This window comes from Herpailurus yagouaroundi, unplaced genomic scaffold (genome assembly GCF_014898765.1).
Source record: "Herpailurus yagouaroundi ecotype Mexico unplaced genomic scaffold, PumYag 186, whole genome shotgun sequence".
Classification (NCBI taxonomy): Eukaryota; Metazoa; Chordata; class Mammalia; order Carnivora; family Felidae; genus Herpailurus; species Herpailurus yagouaroundi.
Genome location: NW_024412417.1, coordinates 9810530 through 9827233, shown reverse-complemented (window position 1 = coordinate 9827233; position 16704 = coordinate 9810530). Strand labels below are relative to the sequence as shown.

Genomic DNA, 16704 nt, shown 5'->3' with positions numbered 1-16704 from the left:
TTACAAAGAGCAACTCGTGTTGATAGATTTGAAGAAAACGTAGGTAAGGAATTTATCCAAGGGACACAGGAGTACTGATGCATAGGGGCACTTGTACCCCAATGTTCATAGCAGCACTCTCAACAATAGCCAAATTATGGAAAGAGCCTAAATGTCCATCAACTGATGAATGGATAAAGAAATTGTGGTTTATATACACAATGGAATACTACGTGGCAATGAGAAAAAATGAAATATGGCCTTTTGTAGCAACGTGGATGGAACTGGAGAGTGTGATGCTAAGTGAAATAAGCCATACGGAGAAAGACAGATACCATATGGTTTCACTCTTATGTGGATCCTGAGAAACTGAACAGGAACCCATGGGGGAGGGGAAGGAAAAAAAAAAAAAAAAGAGGTTAGAGTGGGAGAGAGCCAAAGCATAAGAGACTGTTGAGAACTGAGAGCAAACTGAGGGTTGATGGGGGGTGGGAGGGAGGAGAGGGTGGGTGATGGGTATTGAGGAGGGCACCTTTTGGGATGAGCACTGGGTGTTGTATGGAAACCAATTTGACAATAAATTTCATATATAAATAAAAAAAAAAAACAAAAAAAAAACAAAAATAAATACACATTAAACAAAAAAAAAAAGAGAATGTGAATGTACTTAATGCCACTGAAGTGTATTAGAATAGTCAGGGGTGCCTGGGTGGCTCAGTCGGTTAGGCGACCGGCTCTTGATTTCGGCTCAAGTCCTGATCTCACGGTTCGTGAGATGGAACCCACTCTGGGCTCTGTGCTGACAGCGCGGAGCCTCCTTGGGGTTCTCTCTCCCTTTTTCTCTGCCCCTCCCCCACTGGCACTCACACACACTCTCAAAACTAAATAAATAAGCATTTTTTAAAAATGGTCAGAATGGCCATTTTTATATTATATATATTTTCTCACAATTTTTTAAAAGCCTGCATTGTCTTTAAGAAAGATTTATATTACAAAATACCTAAACTGAAAACATTTAGAATCTTTTTTTTTTTAATTTTTTTTTTTAACGTTTATTTATTTTTGAGACAGAGAGAGACAGAGCATGAACAGGGGAGGGGCAGAGAGAGAGGGAGACACAGAATCGGAAACAGGCTCCAGGCTCTGAGCTGTCAGCACAGAGCCCGACGCGGGGCTTGAACTCAGGAACCGCGAGATCATGACCTGAGCCAATGTCAGATGCTTAACCGACCAATCCACCCAGGCGCCCCAAAAACATTTAGATTCTTAAAGATGTTCTCGCTCAGCTATCTGGCAAACAGCAATTCAACACTGACTCCAAATGGTTACTTATGGCAAAGTAACTGCAGATCTCTGCTTTCTTTACATGCTTAAGTTACATTTCTTTATGCGCATGTTACTTAATTAGTATTTACGGAGCACCTACAATGTGCCCCATGTCTGGTCTGGTCTCCTCGCTAAATGTATGGTACTACATGTGGGACAGGCTTGCAGGTAGCTTTATCTGGTGAAGCCCGGAGTGTCCAGTGAGCCCCATGAGAGGTCAGTTGGCAGAACGGTCAGACAAAAAATTGTATTTTATTTTTTTTAAGTTTATTTATTTATTTTGAGAGAGAGGGAGAGAATCATGGGGTAGGGGCAGAGAGAGAGAGAGAGACAGAGGATCTGACAGCAGAGAGTCTGATGTGGGGCTCAAACCCATGAATTGTGAAATTATGACCTGAGCCGAAGTTGGAGGCTTAGCTGACTGAGCCACCCAGCTGGCCCTCCGACAACACATTTTAAACAGAGCTCATGCGTGCCAACTCGTAAAAAGCTGGAGACTTCACTGAGAAGGTAAGACATCAAAACATGTAAGATTAGTGACCCTGGACAGTAAATTATGCCAATGGAGTGGCACAGTTAGCAGGTCTCAGAAAAATTGGTTAGGCTACAAAACGTTAAAGCCGTGTTCCTTTGGTTTAGCAAACCCAGGTCCAGAGAAGAAAAGCAGCCTGTTCAAGGCCACACAGCCAGTATGAGTGACAATGCTAAGACCAGCCCTCCCATCTCCATCCTGTCTCTTCAGAGTGTGATGCCTCCAGCTCCAGGGAAAACCAGCTATGGTGCCCAACATGAGCAATCCTGGAGCCCAGCTCCCCGGGTCACACCCACATATGATTCCACCCTCGGGCCCCCCCTCGACAGCCAGGCCAGTCCTGGCTTCTGTGCTTTGCACCACCGCCTTAATAATTTATGCCTTAAATCAATGACACTACTTTCCAGAGAAAGAAATTGTGCCCAGATGAGGAGGAAGAATAAATCCCGGCCGAGAGACTTTTCTTCAGTAGAATTCTGCCTTGAACTGTGTTTTCCACCTTAATTGGATAACGTCAAATTCCTCTGAAAAATAGATGTCTTATTAGATTTGAAAATAGCCCACATCCATCAACTGTCTATTAAACGTAAATGGCTGTACCCTGAGCTTGAGATCTGTAATGCTCTTGAGATCCTCAAACTCCTAATAACAAACTCCAGATTTAAATCTAATTTCTTGCTTCCCTCTTCCATGTAATGCTCTAGAGAGACAGTGAGTGCTCGTTGCCGTGAACAGCTGTCTGCCATAATCGACTGAGTGCAAACATGAAGTCAGGGGCAGCTCTAGGAGGCTGACCTCAGGAGCCCAGGGCTGGGTTTGCAGCAGACAATGGAAAATGTAACGATGAGGCAGGATGTTGGGAGAAGGGCTGATGAGGACATCGGGTTTTAGACACAAATTCCATTTTTCTTGGATGAAAAAGTAGGGCACCTGGCTAAAGAGGAAATGGAGCTATAATCACTCAACATATATGAAGGAGCATTGGGGACTGGGGAGAGGGCCACGACCCGCGAACAGGCCCGTCTGTGGTGGTCAAACTGCTCCCAATGGTCACTGCCTCTCCACTGGCCCTTCTGTTCCCCACTTCCCTCCCCTCTTGATAACAATGCATGCATGTACCACCTTGGACCCCTCTCTTAGTGCATGTGCCTCTCCTGGCAGGATGTGAGGCAGAGGTCGAGGGAATCCTAGATGACTGGTAAGAGGTGAAGAGTTTCAAGCATATTCCCCTGCCCTGATGGCCACGTGCCTAACTTGTTCCCCTTTTCCTCCACAATGTGTGTGTCTGAGTTGAACCGGATCTAATTATTCCCCACATAAGAGCTTTCGGTCCACAAACGAGTCCACCTGCGACTGATTTTCCCTGGGTGTAGTCAGCCACTAACACACTTAGACCCAGAAGAAGGTGTAAATAGCACAGAGAGGCGTGGCCAGTCCAGAAAAGTTGGTTTTCCACCATAGTTATGCATGTGTGGTCTAATGAAAAATATTCCACTTCATTGTTTTCGTGTGTTGAATGATGCCATCGGTTAAAATTCCCATTTCATGCTCAAATGGTTCCAGGGTTTGCATCGAGGCTAGGCAGCAGGGATTACCTTTTGTAAGGCACCAGTTTCGAAACGTGGTGTCTACAACCATCTGCCACCATCCAAGGTCAAACACTTATTAGAGTGAGTTGGTAAGTCCACACGTGCTGGGAGCAGAATGTGGCTTGTCTGGATTCAGTGACATAGCCCACAGTGCTTTTTCAAAAGAAATACATGGTCAAACTTTTGAAAATTCAGTCCTGCTTTGAGGCAGAGCACTGCCATACATAATCAGCAAGAAGAGGTGGTGAAGAAGCGCATAAGAAAATACACCCCTAAATGGAGGCTCCAGAAAGTTCTACGAACACCACTGCCAGAAGAACACAAACAATTCAGCGTACATAAGTGTGGACTGACTATGGAAATACTTTTAAAAAGTTCACAACCTGTATGGCTTCAAAGATTGATATTAGCTTATCAATCTTTCTTCATTATTTTTTAATGTTTATTTATTTTTGAAAGAGAGAGAGAGAGCACACGAGACGGTGGGGGTGGGGGCGGGGAGCAGAGACAGAGGGGGACAGAGGATCCAAAGTGGGCTCTGTGCTGACAGCAGACAGCCCGATGTGGGGCTCGAACTCATGAACCACGAGATCGTGACCTGAGCCGAAGTCAGACACTTAACCAATGGAGTCACCCAGGCGCCCCAAAAGGGCCATCTTTCTAACAAGATTGAGCAATTCAAATAAGAGTTGCAATTTCTCCAGGATGATAAATCTCAGAGAGATCCATTTACTCACTCGTTCAATCATTCCTTCGTCTTGTGTCGCACTTTCACGTGCCAAACCCTTGAGGTGTTGAGGATTCAAGAGTGAGAAAAACAGGAGAATCTTTGTCCTTGTGGACTTCCCATTCTAGTGGTTTCTCAGGGATAGTCTAGTGTAAAGAGATTCCATTTGGGGCTCATGCTCTAGATCCCCCTTGATGTGCCAGCCGACAGGCCTTTGAGTCACTCAGCACATCATTAATTTCATCCTGCTGACACCATGTACCTCTCGAAAGCTGCGGAAATACCCCAGAGTCCTGTTTTTTTCCTTCCTTTATGTCAAAGAGGATAGAGCAGCAATTTTCCCCTCTTAGCAGCCAGGAAGTGTCTCATCTGGTAGGACCGGAAGAAACGGATCCCTTTTACCTCCTGTCTCCGGGCCCAGGCTTTTCTTTTGCAAGGTCCCAAATACATGCTGTGGGGCTAAGGAGAAGGGAGGGCGTGCGCCCTCATTTCATGTAGGTTAGAGCTTTGGTTTGGGCCTCGACTTTGCTCAGTGAATCCCATAGGCAGACTCAGTCTAGTCAATCTCTAAAAATCATCTCCATCACAGAACTGGGAGTGACAAAAGGTAAAATAAAGGGCAGAATAGTATCAGTGAGCACAAATGCTGAGTACACGTATACTTGCTGAAGTTTTGCAAGGAAAAGGAAAATTAGCAGAGCATTTTATCAGAACTAGCCCTTCTACAGCCAGTGCAACTTACTTCTGCAGGTTTTCTTATCTGGATTCAGGATAAAACCTTTTAGGCAGCGGCAGGAATAGGAGTGATCTGTGTTAACACACTCGTGCTGGCATCCATGATTAGGTGAGGCACAGTAGTCTATCTCTGGAAAGAGAAAAATCGTAAGAATGGTGAACAAAATAATAAATATCACAGAGAAAAACCAAGGGGATTTCATTCTTAATTTTCCCTAAATAATAAATTCCTGTAACCTCAAACAGTCCTGCTATGAAGGGATCTCTCAGTGAGGCTATCTCCATGTTTAGGGATATGGCCTCCCAGAGGGAACTTTCTCAACATGTTACAAAATGTTTATGCAGCAAGTGAATCTGTGAAGATGCTTTCCTTGTCTGGGTTCACGTTAAAAGCCACTAAAATAAAAGTGTGGTTGAGTGTTGTTTGTTGTCTCGCAAGCTGGGAAGAGGGAGCTTAGCTCAAAGTTTTATGGAATTTATGCAGTTAAAACAATGGCAATCTTCCCCAAGTCGAACTCCAGACCACTTAAACCCCTCAGACACTGAGCCAAACAATAGGACACAAAGTCAGATCCTGGGAAAAAGAGGGAATGAATGACAGAGATATTCTCAGTGTAGAGTACTGAGCTTGTTACATCACGGGACTCATTTGCACTTAGATTTTCTCAAGGTTGCACAGTCAGAGATTGTGATCTCTAGGTACACGTTAATTTAAATCAAAACACCAAGAGAAAAGAAAGGTTACATGGGATTTTTTATAATGGGATTTTACTTATATGAGTATTTTTAGATAGGGAAAGAGACTTCTATTGAAGGGTCTGATTATTTTGCTATTATGGAATTAAACACACTGTTTAAAACTGCCTGAAGTAAATAGCAGCTGATGGGGTCATAAAAGAAATATTTTTGTTTTGATGAGGATTTTACTATATTACAGAATATGTGACCTATGGCTATCATGTTAATAATGAAGAATTTTAATAATGAAGACTTTCCTAGCCTGTAACAGAGGAAACAAAATGAGTAAGAGAAAGGCGCACCACAATATCCTTAAAGGGAAAAACACGTAGTTTTTAAAATCAAGTAGTTTAAGTCCTCCAACTTTGGGCATCTTTTTCAAAATCCATTTGACTGTTTTAATCCTTTGCGTTTCACACATTTTATTTTATTTTTTCCAACATTTATTTATTTTTGGGACAGAGAGAGACAGAGCATGAATGGGGGAGGGGCAGAGAGAGAGGGAGACACAGAATCGGAAACAGGCTCCAGGCTCTGAGCCATCAGCCCAGAGCCTGACGCGGGGCTCGAACTCACGGACCGCGAGATCGTGACCTGGCTGAAGTCGGACGCTTAACCGACTGCGCCACCCAGGCGCCCCTGCGTTTCACACATTTTAGAATCAGCTTGTCAGTTTCTGCAAAAAAGCATACTAGGATCGTGATAGATATTGCTTTGATATATAGATTTGGAAAGGACAGACAGCTTAACAGTATTAAGCCTTCTGATCCATGAATGTGATATATCTATTTAAGTCTTCTTTAATTTCCCTTAGCAATATTTTGTAGTTTTTGTAGTATAAGTCTTTTACATCTTTTGTCAAATTTGTCCATAGGTAGTACATATTTTTGATGCTATGGTAAATGGTTTTTTTCATCTTAATTTTTGATTCTCCATTGAAAAAAATGTAAAAACTAGTTGTTTTTTGTATATAGACCTTGTATCCTGCAATTTTGCTAAACTCACTTAATAGCCCCTTTTTGTAGACTCCACTGAAGTTTCTACATAGATGACCCTGTTGTCTGTCAATAAAGATGCTTCAATTCTTCCCTTCCAACCTAGATTTCATTTCTCCCCCCGCGCTTCTTTTTTTACCCCTAATACAATGGCTAGAACCTATAGTACAATACTAAAAGGAGGTGGTGAAAGTGGGCATCCTGTTTTGTTTCTAATCCTATAAGGAAAGCATTCAGTCTTTCATCACTGAGTATGGTGTTGCCTGATGATTTCTCCACTGATGCACTTCATCAGATGGAGGCAGTTCTTATCATTCCTAGTTTGCAGAGAGGTTTTTTTTTTCTTTTAAAAATCATAATTGAGGGGTGGCTAGGTGGCTCAATCGGTTAAGTGTCCGACTTCAGCTCAGGTCATGATCTTGCAGTTCATGAGTTTGAGCCCTGCATGGCGCTCTGTGCAGACTGCCCAGAGCCTGGAGCCTGCTTTGGATTCTGTGTCTCCCTCTCTCTCTCTCTCTCTCAAAAATAAATAAAGATTAAAAAAAATTTTTTAAATCAAAATTGAATGTCAGGTCTTGTCCAATGCTCTTTCTGTATCTTTTGAGTTGGATTTTATGGTTTCTGCTCTTTAGTATGTTAATGTTGTGTGTTACATTGATCACGTTTTGAATGTTAAATCAACTCTCGATTCCTGGGATAAATCTTACTTGGTCATGATGCATTATTCTTTTTACATATTGTGGGATTTGATTGCTAAAAATATTTAAACAACTTTTACACGAATTTTATGAGGGATACTTATGTGTAGTTTTGTTTTCTTGTAATGTATTTTCCTGGGTTTTGTATCAGGGTAACACTGGCTTCATAGAATAAGTTGAAAAATGTTCCCTCTTCAGTTTTCTGGAAGAATTTATGTATTGATATTAGCTCTTCATCCTATATTCACCAGTTAAGCCAACTAGTCCTGGTGTTTTCTTTGTGGGAAGGTTTATAAGAACAAGTTCAATTTCTTTAATAAACAGAGGCCTTTATTCATATGATCTAATTCTTCTTCAGTTAATTTTAATTAGAACAGACTATTCATCAATCAAATAACACCAAAAAACATGTATTTGTCAATTATCTCTATATATTACTACCTAATTTTATGAAGAAAGGTAATTAGACATGATAATAAAAAGAGCAGTGAGAAAAAATTTTGTCTTAAGTTAGCAAAAATTTTTTCAATTGCCTCCTCAAAACGCTTACAGTAGAGTATACATTGGTAAAACTTTTTGGAAATAACTTTCAATATACATCAAAAGCCTTAAAACTGTTAACAGACTTTGACTCAGTAACTTTCCTTTTGTGTTTTGTTCCTAAGAAAATGATTAGAAAATGCAAAGACTTACATATGAGGACATTTATCACAATACAATCAGAGTAGCCAAAAAAATTATTGAACACTTTGTGATACATACGTACGATTATCATGAAGACATTAAAATGTTTTTGATAAAGTTTAAAATGACATGTGAAAATACTCATGATTTAATGTTATACTGTATGATCTCAACTCTATAAAAATATATTCATGTGCATAAAAAGGCTGGAGGGAAATGTAGCAAGTCAGTATTAACAATGGTTATCTCTGGGTGATGACAGATCATTTCATTTTATACAACTTCATTTCTATATGATCTAGTTTTCTACAGTAAGTATATGTTACTTTTGCAGTCAGGAAAGGTATTAAAAACAAGTATGTACATTCATAATTGTGAAACTAGTTGCCATGGAAAATAGCATTAAAAAATAGAAAAAAGAACAGTGTGGGAAGTGCCCAGTAATGGAGAAGAAAATAATCAGGGAAAATTGCTGGGGACAACGTGTATAGCTTCTTATGTCTATACCCAAACATAAAATACAGCCACCAAACAAAGCCATTTTAGGCTTTCAGTATAGGGAAGTGGCCATGAGCTCAGAGGTATCACTGGAATTTGGGGGAGCAAACCTATGACTATAGAGAGGACAGGCTGTATGCTCTGTGGACCACACTACATTACTATGACTCACTCTGTTCTAGTCATATGGACTTCCTTATCGTCCCTCATCATTGCCAGGTCTCACAGTTCTTGCCTCAGGGCCTTTGCACTGGTGTTGTATTTCCCCTGCTTCAAAAGTCTCCTCCTTCCCTCACCTCTTTCAAGTGTTTGTTCAGATTCCACTTTCTCGTGAGCCCTGTATTCTCATCTACTCTGCTCCAACAGAATGTAAGCTATTGCCCAAAAAAACAGAAGTCTTTTGGTTCGTTTTACGTAGCATTGCATGCTTAGTGTCTCCAATGGCATCTGGCACATAGTAGGTGCTCGACAAATATTTGTTGAATGAAAAAACGGTTATCAGTACCACTCTTCTTTACATATAAATATTTATTCATTTTTGAGAGAGAGAGACAGAGACACAGAGACACAAAGAGAGAGAGCGTGTGTGAGTGGGGGAGGAGCAGAGAAGATGGGGGTGCGGTACAGAGGATCTGAAGTGGGCTCTATGCTGACAGCAGCGAGCCCAATGCAGAGCTTGAACTCATGAACTGTGAGATTATGACCTGAGCTTAAGTCGGATGCTCAACTGACTGAGACACCCAGGTGCCTCAATTATCAGTACTACTCTCAATGGAGTGTTTTGGAGGGTTTAGATGCAAACACCGCCCACTAGGAACCAACAAGGGGTCACTAAGGATATAAGACAGCTCTTATATAGTTCTTCAGGCTTCTTTTGGCAGGCTGCTTAAAAAACTCCCTCCGTGAGGATCTCAGCTCAGCAATTAACATCTTCTGGGTACAGACATTCAGCCAGTTATAGATGCAAACAATTAATTATTCTTTCATCCAGCACACGTTCCTCCATCTGGTCTATGAGGCATAGGGCCTTCATCAGCAAATCGGTCCAATGTCTGTGAAAGTACAGATAGTCCCTACCACGTTTTCCAGGCCTAGCTAGTCTACTAAGCGAAATAAAGTTATTCTGATATGACTTAGTCCTAATGACCAAGAAAATACAAGAAGCCTAATTTGTTCTTAGTTTCAAAGTACAAGGAAGTCATTCTCAGCTCAGTTTAATGAACCACTTTCTAAGAGTCAGAGCTGCACAAAATGGAATGCACTGCATGGGGTGTAGTGAGTGTCCTGTCAGTAGGAGTATTTAAGTGCAGGATGGATGACAGCATGATGGGAATATTGTGAGATGGGTGGTTGGGCTAGAACTAGTTTGAACTTTCAGGTCCCCTCCAATTGAGAATCTTAGATTCATGTACAAAAATTCATCTCACAAAAGTAAGTAGCATATTACAGTAGGTTAACCATAAGTTGGCTATGAAACCTAAATTCTATACATTCTATATTTTATGCTTTGGATTCAGTATAAAATTATTTCCTTCCTCCAGGTTTCACTTTTAAAGCAAGTATAAATATTCATGTAGTACTTTCCTCTATGCAAAGCATTCCTACTTGAAAAAGGATGGAAATGCCAACCAAGTTATCAATGGAGTCTAAAAAATAATGACTATAATGATCTCAAAGTCAGTAAATAATAAATAGCAACATGCTATTATATGTTATAAATGTCTACAATTACCTTTACTCACTAGAACAGGTATTAGATGATTAAGCATTAGACTTGAAACCCCCAGTCTCCTTGATACCAAAGACATGAATCCCTGTCCAGTGGACTGAAGTCTTCTATCTTTCTCAGGAAAAGACCCTGAACATCTGAGAATGTTCTCGTGCCTGGCTCAGTAGTAGTGGTTTCAGATCAGACCTTAAAAAGTCTTGCCATAATATGATCTAGCAATTTGGAAGCAGGGATTTGAACAGATACTTGTACGTTCATGTTCATAGCATCATTACTCACTAGGGCCAAAAGGTGGAAACCACCCACGTGTCTACTGACAGATGAATGGGTAAACAAAATGTGATGTATACATACAATGGAATATTATTCAGCCTTAAAGAAGAAGGAAATTCTGACAGTGATGGCAGTGATGGTTGCATAACAACACATAACAACACGAATGTTCTTCATGTCACTGAACTCTACACTTTAAAATGGTTACGGTGGTAAATTTTATATTACGTCTATTTTCCCACAGTGAAAAAAAGTCTTGGCAATATTTTGCAAAGTAACCATACCTGCATGTTTCCACTCTTCTCCCTTCTACAAAATATTCAGATAGACTTGGATAGGTTGCTTTAGGGGAAAGAACTGATATAAAAGTGGTGCTTTTGGGGGGCACCTGGGTGTCTCAGTCAGTTAAGCGTCTGACTTCGGCTCAGGTCATGATCTCACGGGCTGTGAGTTCGAGCCCTGCTTCGGGCTCTGTGCTGACAGCTCAGAGCCTGGAGCCTGCTTCGGATTCTGTGTCTCCCTCTCTCTCTGCCCCTCCTCTGCTCACCCTCCCTCAAAAATAAACAAACATTAAAAAAAAATTTTTTTAAGTGGTGCTTTTTGAATACTTACATATTTTAAATTATGCTCTTTGTTCAGGAACATAAGGCTCTATTATATACACTTTGGTTTAATCATAAATTAATCACGTTTGGTATATTACATTGACAGTCTACATTTTCAGACAATAATTACACTTACTAATTGGGTTAGCCTTCAAATATACTTTTGGTTAAAAATAGAGATGAAATTTAAGGAACTGAGTATCTTTTGTTTTATTTCATTTTTTTTTGCAAGTTTACGAGAAGTGGAAAAAATGTTTTAAAAAAACCTCTCAACACCACAGCAGCAGCCAGGCCGACTTGGCTGGAAGCTGATGTGATGCCTCATTAATTACTAACAGGATGACTGTCTTGATTCTGAGTTTCCACCTCCATCCTGTTTCTGTCTTTTTAACTGGCCCCTATTTCACAGCTCTTGTCCCTCACAGATGTGGGGTGCTCCCAAGGGTCTCCATTCTTACTGCTGGGCTTCACTTTATTTCCCACTCTCGCAGCTTTCCAAGAAAGCCGGGCGGGGGGGGGGGGTCTCCTTCCTCCTGGCAGTAGCCTTTCCAGGTCTAGTTCTCACCCTGCCCCCAAGCATGATAGGAAGGGGGTCCTTTTTCTAGGGGACACATCTGCTGGATGCTGCCCACCCAGACCCCTCTGGGTACCCAGCCCTGCCTACTTCTGAGTCTCGACTCTGACAGGGTCCAGAGACACGCTGGAATTGCTGGGCTCCGTGCCTCACTGGCGAGGCCCCCCAGCTGGACCAGTCCTCCCCTGCCTCCCAGCCAGACCTCTTCTCCCAGTGCGCCTGAGCTTCCGTGTTGACTGGAGGGTCTCCTTGCCTGCATCATCCTGGGGCCCGTAATTCTCCGCGTCCCCAGGGATTCTGGGATAGGAGACATACTGAGCCACAGGATGGGGGTGATGGCGAGCCTCTGGGAACTGGGGGTGGGGGTGGGAATCGGGGGGTCTCAGGCAGGGAAGGAGTTTTGAGGAGGCAGGAGGCAGACTGGATAGGACGCGTGTTTTCCTCCAGGTCTCATCCCAGTGGAAGCCTGGGGCCAAGTCTTGAGTTTTTTATGCACTATTAAACTTAGCTCGGGCATGTGGTATATGCTCAATAAATACCAATTTAAAGTCGTTGAAGGCAGTATCATGCCTTAAAAGAACTTGCTCAGCACCAGACAATTTGCTAAATGGTTTATATGGATTACCCCATTTAGTTTTCAAGACAACGCTATGAAGCAGGCAGTATTATGATCCCCTATTACAGTTGAGGGAACTGAAGCGCAAATCGATTGCCCAAGGCCAGCCAGGGAAAAAGCAGAAGAGCTAGAATTTGCTCTGAGGCCGAGACTGCCCTTGGCAGCACATGGCCTCCTCTCTGAGGAACAGACCAACCCGTCAACCTGGCAACCACCTTCCCAGCTGTTACCACAGCCCGGGTTGCTGATTTACGGTTCAGAATGTTCAGAAGGGAAGGGAGACCAGGACCAGAGGAGGCCACTCATCACCTGCTTCTTCTCTCAATAAGCCGCATGCCAGTCGTGTGCCAGGTGTGGGCCTGAGCCTGTCTGGCTTGTATCTTGGCACATCTTTCCTCCTCCCGGCCACCCTGGTCTCAGCCTTCTTTGCCCGGTGAATAAATGACAGCTCTGCCTTCAAGATTCAGCCAAAATATCACCTCCTCCAGGAAGGCCTTCGCCTTGTCCATTGTTACTGGCACATGGTTAGGGCTCTAGAAATGCATATTTTGACTGGCCGTGTTCCTTGCAATTCCAGGCTCCACCCTTGTCTCCAGCTCCGGCGTTTCTAAGCTATTGATATTTAGGGTTGAAGAGCAAGCTTAGGTTTCAGGAGTTTTGTGGGGGTGCTTTTTAAAAAACTGTCCACGTATATCCTGCTTTCCATAATCAATGTGTTTTGGAAAGGCGGTGGGTACATGAACTTTTTACGAATTGAAATCCTATTTTCTCCTTGATGTATGTTTCGGAGATAACGTACACTAACCTGGTATTCAGCTGCACTTTTTAAAAATGCTGGGCCCTAATCCTTTAAAAACAGCCTTCTCTCAAGTGAATCCCTCAACAGGATGATCGCCCTTACACAATCCCTTAAGTGCTCTGACATACCTTTACATGTAAAAGAACGCTTTTGGAATCTTTTCGCAAAACATCTTTAGTTTGTAAGTTCTTATGGTCAGATGTTGGGAGCTCAAGTGAATTCTGACCTGTATGTGCGTAGTTAAAATCAAATAGAACTAAATATATCAAACAAAAGAACGAGCAGTTCTCTGCAAACCACCCTCCACCCGCCCCTCCCCCACCCTGAAGCAACCACATTCAACTCCTTCAGGCTCAGCGATTTTCTTATGCTCGTGTGGAGGCAGAGCTAAAGCCCACAAGCCACAGAGCTTCAGTGAAAGTGTTTTTTAAGCTCTGTTAATACTGATGGGCACAGCCCGGCTGAGCCAGCATGAAGTCAGATGGTCTGATCGTCAGCACGTTCAGCAGATGCTGGAAGAACATTCTCACGTGTGGTCTCCAATGAAAGACACCTCTGTCAAACGCCTTGAAGGGTGATATTGAGACAGGGTGGACTACGGTCCTAGGACAAGTGGCGAAAGGCCTGACAGAGGAAGAATGGGGCAGAAGTCATCAGACTCCGCAGCACATCATCTTGTGCCACGATACGCTTGGGAGAATTCCCCGGCCACGGTGCCCACAGCAATAGCAGGAAAGAAAGTTTTTGTTGTTGAATCACTGTGCTATGCACCTGAAACTAATGTAACACTATGTTAACTACACGGGAATTAAAAGTAAGTCAATAAGTAAATAAATAAAATGTGCGAGCCAAAAACTGTCACACACACACACACACACACACACACACACACACACACACACACACACACAAACTCTTTTTGTAGGTAACTTACTTGCACATGTTTTTTTATCTGGGTTAAGAGCAAATCCTTTAGGGCACCGGCAAAAGTAGGAGCCGTCAGCATTCACACACTCGTGTTCGCATCCGTGGTTTTCCGAGGCACAGTAGTCCACGGCTGTAAATATGAAAACACAGAGTTGAAGGAGACACACAGACAGGAAAGGGAATAATAGGATGGAATGGAAATAACAGCATACTTATAACAAATATCAACGAGGATTAAGATGGTTGTCCCAAAAAGTGCGGATGAATAAATAGGATTCCAAAGCACCTCCCCCGCGACCACCCAAAACATAATCAGGGGTCTAGATCAGTAATTTACTTCAGAAGATAAACTAAAGAGGGGCGCCTGGGTGGCTCAGTCGGTTGAGCGTCCGACTTCGGTTCAGGTCATGATCTCACGGTTGGTGAATTCGAGCCTTGCGTCGGGCTCTGTGCTGACAGCTCAGAGCTTGAAACCTGCTTCTGCTTCTGTGTCTCCCTCTCTCTCTGCTCCTCCCTCACTCGAGCTCTGTCTCTCTCTCAAAAATAAATAAACATTAAAAAATAAAAAAAAAATACAGGTATAAAGAAGATAAGCTAAAGAACACATGACCAATTGTATTTAAAAGTTAAAGAAATGCAGGGTGCCTGGGTGGCTCAGTCGGTTGAGCATCCGACTTCAGCTCAGGTCATGATCTCACAGTTCATGAGTTCGAGCCCTGAGTCAGGCTCTGTGCTGACAGCTGGGAGCCTGAAGCCTGTTTCGGATTCTGTGTCTCCCTCTCTCTCTGCCCCTCCCCCGCTCATGCTCAGTCTCTCTCTGTCAAAAATAAATAAAGATTTAAAAAAAATTCTTAAAGCTTAAGAAATGCAAATCAAAACAATCACAAAGCCTACGACACTAATAACTATCAAACTGCAAAAATAAAGAAGGGATAAAGCCCGATGGTGGCAAGGCAACATGGAAACAGAGTCAGGGCTGGTGGCATTATAAATTGACAAAAAATCCTCTTGGAAGGACGTTTGACAGTGTTCACTGTGGAAATGTGACCCAAAGAAATAACTGATAAAAGGGAGAAATTAAGCATATGAAATAAGCTATTTATAGCAGCATTATTTACAGTGACAAAAAAATCTGGAAAATAAGATGGACATTTAATAATGGTAAATGGCTTAGTAATTTATAAGAAAATGCCTTGTCCTATTTGTCATTAAATCTACAAATGTTGAAACCAATTTGACAATAAACTTCATATATTGAAAAAAATAAAATAAAATAAAATTACTAACGAATTAAAAAAAAAATCTACAAATGTTTACTGAACACCTTACTCCCGGCCTGGCCCTGTTTTAGGTGCTAAGGATAGAGCAAATAACAAAACAAATAAAAATTCCAGGCCTCAAGGAACTTACACTTGGATAGTAGTGGTGGTGGACAAAAAATACAATAAGTAAATAAGATAGGCTTGCAGAAGGTGGAGAGAGTACCCTGCGGAAAAATAAAGCGGGGAAAAGCCACAGCTACCATGGGGAGGCTAGAAGGATGGTAGAGGGTGACCGAAGTGGTCAGGAAAGGCATCATAAGAAGGCGGCTGTTGGGCAGAGTCCTAAATGAGGGTCTGAGGGTTGAGCCAAGCAGATAATGGGGAGTAAGCATCTGAGCAAAAGAAACAGCAAATGCAAAGGCTGCCAGGTGGGACTACGCCTGGTATGCTGCAGGACAAGCAGGGAGGCCAGGGTGGCTGGAGCAGAGACAAGTGGGAGAGGAGAATGAGTGCACGTCAGGAGGGACTGAGGCCACTACGAGGACTCTGGCTTTCACTCTCATTGAGGAGGGAGTCACCGGAAGGTTCCGAACAAAGGAATCGAGACTAGATGATAGAGAGCAAATGTGACAGTAGAAAGCCAGTTAGAAGCCTAGCACAATAATCCCAGTGGGGAATGGTGGAGGGTTCAACCACGTTGGTGCAGGACGGAGGTGGGGCGGGGGGCGGGGGGGGAGACAGGGGAGCGGTGTTCTGGTTAAACGTGTCCCCCAAAAGAATGCGGAAGTCCTACCCCCAGTACCTGTGAATGTGATCTTATTTGGAAATAGGGTCTTGGCTGATACAATCAAGTGGCGATGAGGTCATATGGGTGGGCCCTAATCCCATACAACCGGTGTCCTTATAGGAAGAGGAGAATGCCACATGAAGACACAGACATACAGGGAGAACACCATGTGAGGACAGAGGCTGGAGGGATGTGGCTGCGGCCTGAGGAACACCAAGGGTCAACAGCCACCTCCAGAAACAAGGAAGGACTCTCCCCTACAAGTTCCAGTGGGAACATGGCCCTGCCAGCACCTCAATTTTGAACTTCTAGCCCCAGAACTAGGAGGTACCACATTTCTGTTGGCGTAAGTCACCCAGTTTGTGGTCGTTGTGATGGCAGCCCTAGGAAGCTAATACACCAGGTATGAGTTGAGGTGGGGCCAGTGGGGGTCCTGCCGGAATAGAGGTGAGCCAGGAGGAAGAAAGAAGGATTGAGGCTGACTTGGGGGATCTGGCATGAGGGCGGAGTGGCTGTAAACTGACGGGGGGGCCGGGGGCACAGGTGCACTGGGTTTTGTGGGAGGAGATTCGGGCATTAGGCAGTTGTTAACATTATAATCCTAACATAATTGTAAATAGGAAGACAGACA

General features: G+C 43.0%; 1 protein-coding gene across 5 annotated transcripts in view; it reads right to left on the bottom strand.

The window, feature by feature from the left end:
* The window catches only part of MATN2 (matrilin 2), a 130540-nt gene that overhangs the window by 35127 nt on the left and 78709 nt on the right, over positions 1-16704 (bottom strand). For all 5 annotated transcript variants that reach the window (XM_040494072.1, XM_040494074.1, XM_040494073.1 and 2 more), the window contains 2 exons: positions 14032-14154; positions 4896-5018 (listed from right to left, as the gene is read on the bottom strand). In XM_040494072.1, coding sequence (XP_040350006.1) covers positions 4896-5018; positions 14032-14154 — 246 coding nt within the window. The remainder of the gene's footprint in view (positions 1-4895; positions 5019-14031; positions 14155-16704) is intronic.